Raw genomic sequence first — 12,849 nt, forward strand, 5'->3', positions numbered from 1 at the left:
AACAACGTTTGATTGGTTTGACCAAACATTTGTCAGTTAAACCAAATGAATCAAACTTCATTAGAAAAGTTGTCTACATTATTTTGAAAATATTTCGTTTAAAAAGGTAGTAGAAAAGAGATAATGGGATTTCAATTAAAAAAACAGTACTCAAAAACAGAACTACCAATAAAAGATGAACATGAACCATTTTGGCGCCGAATGTTCAGTTTGCCAACGGAACCAGTTTGGTATTTCAGTAACCTAATTTTAAACTATGTTATTGTTTTCTATACATTATCATATTCCGTGAACACGGATTGCATCGAAAGATTAAATGAACGTTTAGACTGTAAGTTTTTTTAATTAATCATGTTAATACATATTTCATTCTAATTTTGTTTATTTTAGTTGTTATGTTTGCGCTTGATTTACTTTATCTTATAGACGTATTCGTTAACTTGGCAATAATTTATATACCATCATTAAATGTACAAGAATGGAATCCAACGTATAGACCCTCATATATTTTATTTTTCGAGATAATCTCGTTATGTCCATTCAGATTACTGCGACCGTTGGTTTCCGAAAAATATTACAATATATTTTGTTTGCTCACCCTATTGAGGTTATTAAGAGTGGCCCGAATAATATATTTTCATGTTCGTTTTGGACGCATGTTGCTCTTCTACAATTTAAGGATGTTAGAATACCCACTTGAACTAACTTTTTGCACTTTAGTCGCATACAGTTTAATGTGTAACTCATCCTGTTGGGGACAATCGAAAGAAGAATGCGATAAAAACTGCCCCTTTTTAACAACGATACTACGATTATTGGCCAAGTTGGTTGGCTACGGAATGACTTTGGAATCGGACTATATGACTGGTCATATCAGTATATATTGGTATTATTATGGTGGAATTATACAGTATATATCGTTTTTATTTATCGTTTCGGTTACGGTTGCTAATATGACGATTGCCCTGAAAAACTCGTCGTATTTTAGTTACGTTTATATGAACATGTTTCGTTCTTTATACAAATCTAGAAGAAATCACGCAGTTAGTCAGAGATTATTGGATCGAACTTATAATTTTTTTAAAACCGGATGGGTTAATTATGGCGGTTTAGATACTGGAGATGAATTTTACGATCTATTAACACCTGCGTTATCAAGCGAAATGATGGTAATTTTCAATTTTTAATTTTAAACTAATAAGCGATGTTTATATTATTATTTTAAACGTGTACAATAGATTGTGTCTTCACAATAGATTAACATTACATTTTTATAATCATCGTCATGCGTCTCTCGCTCTTAAAAAACCTTAATTTCACCCTAACAACTCTTGTTCAATTATTTTGTGGTGGTTTAAAAATCACACTGTTTGGCGAGCTGGGTCTCTCAGACCCAAAATTTGATGCTTATTCCTCCCACAATAACACAATAAAATATATAATTTGTTGTATTCTACTATTAGTCCGTCTTATTTTGTACTGCTGAAATAATAAATTGCATTGTACCGAGCAATTTACTAGCCTTCGGCTCGTGTGAAAATCCGACATACGCGTTAATGAAAAATCATAGTTTCCTCACTTATACTGTAATATACTAATATACATCTACTGTAGAAAACACTTTTATCCCATATTTATTTGGTTTATTTGGACTTCTATTTGCATCTTCCGCAAAATGCTAACTGTTCCTTACGGCAGCAAGTTTGTCTAGTTTCCGTCGCACATGAGAGGAATGTGGGATTTGGTTTGATTTGTTTTAGGTCGGTTGGATTTAGGCATTTTAATTAACTAATAATTTATTCGTTTCCTTCAAAATAAAGTAACATTAAACATTTCTTCTTAAAAAACCCCTAACTTCACACCTGTTCAATGACTTTTCATATAACAGTTTTTAATAGACATTACAGTATCTCTAAGTAGTCACTTTTTAATTGCTTATATGTATTTATTCTTTTTGCAGTTAGACGTTTGTTGGCCAGCATTCAAACACTCAAATCTCTTCCGTATCGCAAATATATCGTACTTAAGAGATCTTTCGCTGGTAATGACCCAAACGTTTGTGATGCCCGGCGATTACATCTACAGAAAAGGCGATTGGAAAGATAAACTAATGTATTTAACCGATGGCACGATCGATATTTTATCGGAAGAAGACGGCGAATCCGCAATTATATCGTTGGAGAGCGGGACATGTATCGGAGAGGCCGGAATCGTTTGTAGTTATCCTTCGGTAAACGCGGTTAGGGCGAAAACCTTTTGCGAATTTCACGTTTTAGATAAACGAAACTTTATGTCGAGTTATAAACGATATCCACACAGTTGGAAACAAATCTACGAAAAAATTGAACATCGCATCGAACAATCGAAGAAACTGCACAATGTGTACGAGTTGTTGTGGAAAAGATCGTTTACGGAGGCACGCGATGTAGACACTTCGACCATTTATTGGTTAAAAAATACCTTACACAAGTTAATGTCGAACAGCACCGATATGGCTTATAGGCACGATTTTCAAAACATTTTCTTGGTCGATGAAATCGATAAAAGGATTTTCGAACGGTTAATTTTTACCGCTTCGTACTTGGACATGTTGGTAATTAAAGAACGAGTGGCTACGGATAGCGATCCGATTTTCGTTAGAACCAAATTTCCTTTCATATTACAACCGCATTCGGTGATTACGGTCGTTTGGGAAGCGGTTATCACTCTGCTAACAGTTGTGGTGGCTTTTTTGGTTCCTTATGCGAGTTTTTTAACGGAGGAATACGTTCCCGGCTATACACCGTTGGTATTATTTATCACGTTTATTTATATGGTGGATTTATTTCTTCAATGTTCGACGGCGATCAAAACGTCGAAAATACGACACGTAACATTCCGAAGTATATCAGTGGCGCGCTTGCAAAGTGAGGTATTTTGGGCCGACATACTATCTTGCTTACCATTAGAATTGTACACTCCCACAATTTTACAAAAAATCACTCCGAGAGCGCAAGCAATGATGCATATGAATCGCATCATAAAATTGTGGAGGGTACGTAATTTATTTACGAAGTGGTCCCAGCAGTTTAATGTTAATTGTCTTTATATAACGTGTACGAAATTGTTTTTTTCCCACATTTATTTATGTTACATTTTATTTGCGATTTTGGTGTATTGCGAAGGTTCGACGAATCGATTTCAGCAGTACATTTTCGATGCGATTCAATTAATGACGTCAGTTAGTTTATTGGATGCCGATGATGAGCACCTTTTTGTGTTTTACATGTTCGCTATTTTTATCGCGAACTCGTGTAAATGGATTCTGATAGCACGAGTTAGCGCTTTGTTCACATTAAGCAAACTTTCGTTATTACGGGTGCAAACGGAGGCGTCTCAATTGGTCACCTTCATAAGGGAGAATAATTTATCGGATGTCTACGTGAAGAGATTAAAAAATAATTACGAATGTAATTGGGAACTAGATTTCGGACGTACTAGTAACGTTCAACCGAAATTTATGTCCGACTTGTCGACGGTTAATTACGGCGAAGTTGTCGATAACGTTTTTGGGGCGATCGTTAAACAAATGGTGTTTTTTCGCAATCTTCCCAATCGATCGTTTTTCGATTTAATGAAACTAATGAAGTTTATAACTCGACCGAGTAACGAAACAATCATTTACAACGGAGATACTTTAACAAGGATCCAGTTATTTTATAAAGGGAGCGTGGACGTTTTAGACCTGGACGGTAAAGTAGTGACAACTTTAAATCATCCGCAACCGATTAATTTAGTTGAGGTTTTCTTTGAATTACCGGCAATGAGAACTTTCGTTACACGAACGACCTGCATTTTTGTGCAAATCGAATGCGTCAATTTTCATCACTTCTTATTGGGATACCCGGAAGTTTTGGATTGGATCGGTAGTGTTAAAAAGGATTTGGAAAACGAGTATCAATTGGCGATAAAAGATTTGAAACGGGATAATATTAAAGGATTAACTCCCCTCGAAACGTATCGGTACTCATCGAAGCGGTCGTTTTATTTATTCGGTTATAATATGAAGCCGGATTCTTTCGAAGAATACGATTATTTCGTTCCCTATGATATGTATTATCCGTTTGATTGGATTAGATATCTTTTATCGAGAGTTACAATTTTACCGAACGGATATTTTATTTATATTTGGGAAGGAATAAGATCTTTTTTGGCCATTTTTAGCGCCTTAGTTCATTTTGTCAATATTTTAAACGTGCCGGATTATAAACCAATGTTTTATTTATTATACGCTTACGGTTTAATCGATATTTACGTGAGATTGCACGTTTGCTATTACGACGAGCGCGGTGTTTTAATTAAGCATCCATTAAAAACCGCCAAACATTATTTAACACACGGATTTTTGTTGGATTTGCTCGCTTTGTTTCCGATTCAAACCGATATGAACGAAGACGATTATCTGACGTATTTTATCGGAAATATTGTGAGATTGCTTCCATTAGGACGATATTGGCAGTATATGCAAGTTTTAAAATTTTCAGTCATCAAATCGGAAAATAAATTGTTACTATTAATGTACGCGCCGTTAATAATCGTTTTCGTCAATTACATCGGAAGTTTCTTAATTAACGTTCAATGCGATTTTAGCGCAAACGTTAAAGCGCATCCGCAATTAGAAGGATTTTCTTGCGTGGATCGCAGCTTTTTGATCGCCTCCAATTTTGCCAAACCGATTTCGAAGTTTAAAGCGCACCTTTACGGGATGTATTTGGCGGCGTCGTTTTTGATGTGTTACGGCTTTAGGGGTTACTTGATTGCATCGGCAAACGTTCGAATTTCAGTATCGATTTTGAGTTTTCTCGGTCAAGCGATTATTACTTTTATCGTTGCTAAAACTTTCTGCATATATTCCGTACACAAAACTTTCTTAACATCGCAACAAGCCGGAATGAATAGTTTGAATCACTTTATGAAATCGATGAACGTATCGAAACGATTAATGAAAATCGTCGTTGATAGTTTCGAGGTGAGTTGGAAAATAACGAAGGGAAGAACGATTCATAACGTGTTAGGACCATTTTCGACTCCGTTAAGGAGAGATTTCTTTTTCGAAATTTACGGAGAACGTTTAGTGCATTGTTCGGCTTTCGCAAATAAATCCGATATATTCTATCGAAATCTTTTGGATAATTTAACTTACAAAATAGTTCCGAAAGGCGGTTATTTATCCACGATAAACGATGTCGAAGATACCACCTATATAATTTACAGTGGAGTCGCGGATATTTTATCGCCGGACGGAACTCGATTAACAAAGATTATGGAAGGAGCGATGTTTGGAAATTTGGAACGGCAAAAATTCGTTCGGATTCAAATCAGTATAATCGCGATGAGTCACATCGAAGTATTCACCATAAAATCTTTAAATTTTTATAAATTATTGAAAGTATTTCCCGAAATTCTCACCGAATATCAAACTTTAAGATCGATTTACTTCACCTATATCCCCTCAAGACAACAGGAAATTCAAATAGCTGAGTATTTAACCCACGAGGATATCTCAAAAAGAAGCGAAGGAATCGATTTATGCGAAGCCTACAACCCGAGGGGGGTGAAATTTAAGATTTGGACCTTTCTCGTTATTTCATACACATGTTACATAGCAATTTTAATCGATTTGTATCACATGGCAAGCAACGATTGGTCTATTCAAATTATTATTCTGCTTTATGCAAGTGATATCTTATACATTATTTATTTCTTAACCTTAGATCGCTTAGCTTTTGAAGACACGAAAGGCTACTTAATAACCGATTTAATGCAAATTAAGAAAAGAATTAAAGGATACAAATTAAAAACGTGGTTGTGTATTTTGAGCATTTTACCCTTTGATGTTATCATTATGTCCGTAAAGATGCGGTCTTCATTACTAGACGATATTTACTTTTTTTCTAGAATAAATCGAGCGTTTCGATTGATTCACATTGCCGATTATTTTGCTTCGAACGTCGATAAAGTTAACGTAAAATTTGTGGTTTTTAAAATATCGGCGATAATTTGCTGGACGACGCTCTTCATCGTTGCTTACGCCACAATTTTGACGGTGATCGCATGTAGATACAGCGTAAATTTAAATCCTCCTATTCCAAGATGTAACGAAATGAAAGACTTTGATTCGATGGAAAAACTTGTGCAGTTTTCTTCGAGAATTTTCTTAGCTACTCACATTTTAACGGTTTCGGCAACAAACCAATTTTATCCCCATGCAGCACCTCTCATAATATTCTTCATGTGTTCGTTCATAATTGGTGCCCTTTTGAACGCCATGGTTTACGGTCAAATATTCTCTCTTTATGACGATCTTTCGATACCGAAAAAGGTTTTTCAACGGCGTTTGGATCGTTTATTTTTCTTTATGGATCGAGAAGACGTTTCAATTTCTCTCATAACTCGCGTAAATAAATACGTTCAATTGATTTGGATGACCACGTCGGGCGAAGTATATCCTAAGTTGTTGAAAGAAGCCCCGATTTACTTGCGCGAAGCGGTAATGAACAGCGCCTTTGGTCATTTAATTTATAACCATCCGGTGTTTAGTAATTGCCATTCGGATTGTTTGAGACAAATCGTTCAAAGAGCCGAAGTACTCTATTTCTTTTCCGACGATTACGTTCAGTTTAAAGGATCCATCGACGAATCAATGTATTTCATTTTTGGTGGAAAAATTGCCGTTATAGGTCAAGATAATTTGGCTAGGGACATATTAGACGTTTTAAAATCGGGCGATAGCATCGGTATTAAACAGGGATTGTTTAGAAGAACGGCGCACGAGCATTCGTATCGTTGTTTAAAGTATAGTATTGTTATTCGATTGCAATTGGATCGATGGGAATATTTGTTAGATTTCTTTCCTGCCAGTAAACAAGGAATTTATGATGCTATTAAAACTTATGATGTAAATTAATTGTTTAAATAAACATGTTTTATTTAATTTCATTACAAGAAGAATTGTTTAAATTTGCTACTTTTAACTTTTGTTACAATCTTAAAGAAGACTTAGGGCCGGTTGTACAATATACCGATAAATCTACCTGATATCTATCCGCCCGATAAACTTATCAGGAGGATAAAGATATTCGCTGTTGTACAAACTGCTTTTGTCGGTAGGATTGCTATCGGCGAAATAAGAGTCGGTTGGTAATAGTTTTTCCCCATATCTAGTGATTTATGTCGTAGAATGGTAACGCCAACGTCTTTCTTTGAAGTTTGAATTATGATTTTGACAATATAAATTGTTTAAAAAAATTTTCACTGACACATCGTACATATAAGGTTAACGTTTAATGTTAGAGGTTAACCTATGCAGTAATCATACAAAGTTTGTATATAAAAACCTTGGTAACCATAAATATCTGCCGGATAAGTGTCTTATCGGCACCACTGAGTACCCGATAAGTTATCCTGCCGATAATCTCACCGACAAAAATATCCGTACATTGTAATACAGCACAAACTAACTTATCCGCCAGATAACGCTGTCGGGAAGTTTATCGCTATATTGTACAACCGGCCCTTAATTGGGTAAGCACCTGTAAACCAACTCGTTCATTTTACCAGCGGGCTGAGTCTTAGGGTACGTTTATGTTGGAGCTGCGATAAATGATAAGAGCGACGATACTAGCGAAGCAAAGCAAATGATGTCATTATTTTATATGTAAGTGTTTATATTGGGGTGACGCATTGTGACAAACGTCGCTATACAGAAGGTCCGGTATCTTCCGCATCAGAGCATTATACGGTTGTAGGATACATTATTCTGAAGCGATCTTTCTAATAAATTTTTTTTCGAAATGTTTATAATAACCGCACGGGAACTGTTTTTCGACGTCCAATGGCAAATCGTAAATCAGATTCAGGTAATCGGCCCAACCGTCGGTCGGACCGCCGCGCCGATCGAAACACGTTTCTCACGTGTACTTACAAATAGATTCGACACGGGAAGAGAAATAAACTTTTTGGGTGAATCAAAGTCGTCCGCTATTGGACAATAACGGATGACTTTAAATAGTTCCCGTGCGGTTATTATAAACATTTCGAAAAAAATTTATTAGAAAGATCGCTTCAGAATAATGTAACCTACAGCCGTATAATGCTCTGATGCGGAAGATACCGGACACCTGTATACATAGGTACTAATTCATAGAAATGAGTTATGCGCTGCTGTCATCATTTATCGCAGCTCCAACATAAACGTACCCTTAGCCGTTGAAGTGTTGTACGTACTTACATTTCCCTTACTAATTTGGCTTGAGAGCTTGAATTACACCTTAATTTTATTTAAGTTGTAATGGTTCATCTTCTGATAAATAGAATGGATATAAATAATTTTATTAATAAATAATTGTCCTTGCAAAAATTATGAACACACAACAAGTTAGAACAACTATTGCTATCCTATACAATTGTAAGTTAATTGCAATTGCAAAACGGATATAATTCCAGAAGAAAAATCCATTTCCGTGAAATGGAATAATTATGATATGTTTTTCGTCAATCACACTGACACAGTAACAGGAAAATTCCACTGGCTTTCAAACTCTTGTACCCAGCTATGTAATCCTTCCATTTTTCTTGGGTCTTTGGAGTCTAAATAGATGACATATTATTAATTGCAATTAAAAAAAGCAATACTTGTTTTACAATAAATCATTTTTTTAAATTTCAAGTAAGTAAAAATGATGACTCAATAAGTTTCAATGAAAACGATTATCAGGCGACTCTGTTAAAAAAAACTTAACTAAAGCAGATCAAGTTCTCGATAAAATTGCTAAGCGAATAGCTAGCAGTAAAAGACATAGTATGCAAAGAAAAATATACGTCATTTGGGGATCATGTGGGGGAAAAACTACTCCCGAATAACGATTGGCTATGATATTTCTTGTCTGGCCAAATTGATAATTTTTAATAAGTCGTAAAATTCTGATCCCAAAACCTTTGCAGAACGGGCATTTCAAGCAGAAACAAAAGAATTAAATTATTTTCGATCGGTTTTCAGTCATTTTGAAAACGTGTAAAACTTTAATGGCATGGCTTTTCTAAAATACAATGAAGACCATCAGAATACTATTCCCCTTCATACGATGAAAGTTTTATCTGAAAAATACTTGAATAAAATTGATGATTTAAGACTTATTACATCGTCTTAATTTAAATGCCTTACTTGATATGATCGAAACAGCAAAACTACAAAGAGCAATTAATTGTAGAATTCGTTCGTACGTCAATTTGGTTGTATAAACACAAACTTGTTTTATTAGAGGCGCACATCGCTCTGATCATAATTAAAAGACAAAATTAATACTTAATAATTTCGTTTATGCAAGAAGAAACAATAAAAGTTGTGATTCGTAGCGAAGAATGTTTCAAATAGAGATTTATTGAAATAATACAAAACTTTTTCGACAACACTTTCGAACTTACTTTCGTGTAAGATCTTGTTTAGTACAGCATTTAACCGAAAACTTTTCGGTGACGTATGCCATCCGTTTATGAACTTTGTTTTTTCTAATGTCGCATACGTCCCTTTTTAACCAACCATTACGCGATTAGCAACCATTATTTTCAATTGATAAAATTTTACAATTAATCAATATATTTTTGGAAATACCTATCTTAAAAAAGGAAAAGCTAAACTTTGAAAAAAGGAGTTCTTTTTCTTTAATTGAGATTTAATTTATGTTTTTACCAATAATAACAACACAATAAATACCAAAACAAACATCTAGCATACAATAAGCTATAATTTCTTAATTGTTAACCAGATGGTTTCCTTAGTATCCATTAAAATTCCATTGGGATTAAACGTAATTTTTTCAGTTTTGGAACTGGGCTCAAATCGATACTTTTGCAGAAGTAATACCAATCCGACTTTGCTTTGCATCAATCCAAATCGGGAACCTAAAAGTTAATAAAATCCTTTTGTTATAACAATTTTTAAATATGTAAGTTATTTTTTAATGACCTATACAGTTTCTGGGTCCTTCCCCGAACGGTAAAAATGAGTACGGATGTCTTTTGGTTTTATTCTCGTCGGAAAATCTTTCCGGGTCAAAAACCTGCGGATTTTCGTAGATATCTTCGTCATGATGGATGGCGTAAATTGGAATGAAAACTCTTGTACCTTTTTTCATCAATTTTCCAGATATAGGTAACGAATAATCCATCGTACATTTTCTTGCAACGAACGGAACGGAAGGATACATTCTTAAAGTTTCATTTAAAACCTGCTGTAAATACTTCATTTCAGACAAGCCATCGTAAGTTAAAATACCATTGTGATTTTGAATAGTTTTAACAATTTCATCTCGAACTTTGTTCTGAACATCTTGATTCTTGGCCAATTCGTAAAGGCAGAATGTCATCGCCGTTGAACTCGTTTCAAACCCGGCAAGAAAAAAGACAAAACATTGAGCGGAAATCTCTTGTAACGTTAACCGGTTGTTAATGTCGTTGGTATTTTTTAATTCAATTAACAGTTGTAGAAAATCGTTTCTTTGAATGTTATTCTCTTCTCTGTACGTAATCGTACTTGCAACGGCATTCATAAAAAAATTCGAGACTTCTTTATCTAAGATCCGCAATCGTAAAGCCAACGATAATTTTTGAAAAGTCATACAAAAAATTAATTTTAATATTCCCATCAAATTTGGCTTCATCGCTTTCTTACCGAAATCTCGAAAATCGTTTTTATCCTCTGCAAAAGAGTTTAATTCTAGGCCAAATGCGCAATTTCCTATCACGTCCGTCGTAAAACAGCCTAAAATTTCTTTGATATCAACTTCTTTCGTTTCGTTTAGAGCGTCTAACATTTGTTCGCCGCATTTCGTTAAAATTATAAACATATTTCTCATTTTTCCGCTGGTAAAAGTGGGCGTCAACTTTGTCCGTAATTTCCTCCATTTATCGCCTTCAATATTTACTAAATGCGCGCTTAACGGGTCATCTTTTTCATTAAAATAAACTCCGCGATCGACAAAATGCTGAAAGTCAGTTGTCATAACTTTTTTTACTATTTCTAAATCGATCGGGACATAAACCATATTAAAGTAACTGTAAATTCCCAAATGTTTGGCACCGCGAGCTTTCATGTGATCGTAGATCGATTTTAAATGTTCGTATGTAGTTGTTTTACGCGTTAGTGGATTTTGCATGTTACCAAAAGGAATTGAAGGCGATAAAGTAGGGATGTTTTTCGAGTTCCATTGAGTAAATTTGTACTTATAAAAAAGATACACGAAGACAATAAACCCCAAAACAAAGTTCCAAATGGAAAGAATCGCCGAAAGATCCAAAGACATTTTTAATTACGATCCCAATTATTGACCGATCTTAATGTATGAAGGTCACAACTAGTGAGAGACCACTTATTTTTGCTGCCGAAGGTGAACTCGCGAGCACTAACTAACGTATAACCGCGTATAACAAACAGAGAGGAGTTCAGTACATACTAACAACGGATGTTTAATGGAGTTGCTTCTCTCTATCAACAACAAAGAAAATAGATTCTGCGATTGTGGTTGCATACGGTTATGGTTTTGATATACCTATTTATTTATGCATATTCATCCACGATACAAATAATAAAGAACTTTGTTTTGTGTTATTCATACATATAATATTCTATCGTTAATTAATATTGCAAAACAAAATAAATTATAAAAACAAAACGAATCATCAACTTACAAATGAACATTCCCACACCCTAAATCGTCGATTTTATTTTGTAATTAATGTACCAAATAAAAGTTAACGATATCGGTATTTGTTCAGAGTATCTAAAACAGCAATTGCAAATTTTTTTCTAGAAATATGCGATGCGATATACGAAAACCTCGATAATGTCATTAAGGTATTATTTATTATTGCCATAATATTAACAAACAAAACCTATGATAGTGTTAATATAAATAAAGCAATTACGCATAGCTCCAAGCTTGCGTTAAAATATCTTGAGGCAACTTCTCAATATGTTCTTGAAAGACACCTTGGGGGCCATTTGAGTAGCGCGACTGTACAGAAACTGGACGATCTGCGTAGAACGAAAGTGTCTGATGTGTCCTAATGTTTATGAGGAAGTGACTGATTTGATAACTTGAGGACTTGATAGACTATACTAAAGATGACGTTGAAAAATGAGGTGAAGAAGCCATTTCTGAACACGAGTGTAAACGATACTTCATTATGTGCCATGATGGACTGTTGCAGTGGTAAGTTCATAAATGTACCAAAAGCACAGTATTCCATGGCGTTACGAAGTTCTGTAAAGTTCTCACGTAGCTGTTGTTTCTTTTATCCGTTGGAATATTTTTATCTGTCGGTTGTGATCGATTTGATGGGCTTTAACTTTATGATTTGGCGGTTACACCAGCTCCAGATTTATTTGATTTGCTGATTTTCAAACGTTCTTGGTTATATGTGTATCTAAGGGTCTTTATTTTTTGTTTTAATTCAGCAACACCAAAGTGCTCGTTGCCCATTTCAGCTATTATTACATGTTTTGGGGTTTATACGCAGATGTTCGTTGAGTTTCATTTTTATAATCAATGCTTGTTATATTCCGTAGGCATTCATATTCACCGTACAATTTATTACTTTTATTATTTATTATTATTCTACTAATTTAATAGTTTCTGTCTCAGACCACTTCATTTTTCACAAACACGCTAAATAGTTGATTTAACACGAGGTTGTTCTATGCTCGACTAGTTCAATACTCAATAGCGTAGTGGCGGTAGAGCAGAGTGGAAAGTAATGTTGGAGGACGGCAAGTGCTTTTGATATTTTGTTATACATAGTTACTTAAATAAC

General features: G+C 34.7%; 2 protein-coding genes across 2 annotated transcripts; one reads left to right on the forward strand and one right to left on the reverse strand.

The window, feature by feature from the left end:
• The first annotated feature begins 42 nt into the window (after positions 1 to 42).
• Positions 43 to 6,981, forward strand: LOC139430909 (uncharacterized). The gene is made up of 3 exons (XM_071198373.1): positions 43 to 331; positions 391 to 1,169; positions 1,961 to 6,981. The coding sequence occupies exons 1-3, from the start codon at positions 124 to 126 to the stop codon at positions 6,944 to 6,946; spliced, it is 5,973 nt and encodes a 1,990-aa protein (XP_071054474.1). The 5' UTR covers positions 43 to 123; the 3' UTR covers positions 6,947 to 6,981.
• A 2,694-nt stretch (positions 6,982 to 9,675) lies between these two features.
• LOC111420021 (probable cytochrome P450 6a13) lies at positions 9,676 to 11,524 on the reverse strand. The gene is made up of 2 exons (XM_023052927.2): positions 10,004 to 11,524; positions 9,676 to 9,939 (listed from the first exon to the last, which is right to left on the reverse strand). Exons 1-2 carry the CDS (start codon positions 11,337 to 11,339, stop codon positions 9,779 to 9,781), a joined length of 1,497 nt encoding a protein of 498 aa, XP_022908695.2. The 5' UTR covers positions 11,340 to 11,524; the 3' UTR covers positions 9,676 to 9,778.
• Between the last annotated feature and the right edge of the window lie 1,325 nt (positions 11,525 to 12,849).

Source organism: Onthophagus taurus, chromosome 7, assembly GCF_036711975.1.
Source record: "Onthophagus taurus isolate NC chromosome 7, IU_Otau_3.0, whole genome shotgun sequence".
NCBI lineage: Eukaryota > Metazoa > Arthropoda > Insecta > Coleoptera > Scarabaeidae > Onthophagus > Onthophagus taurus.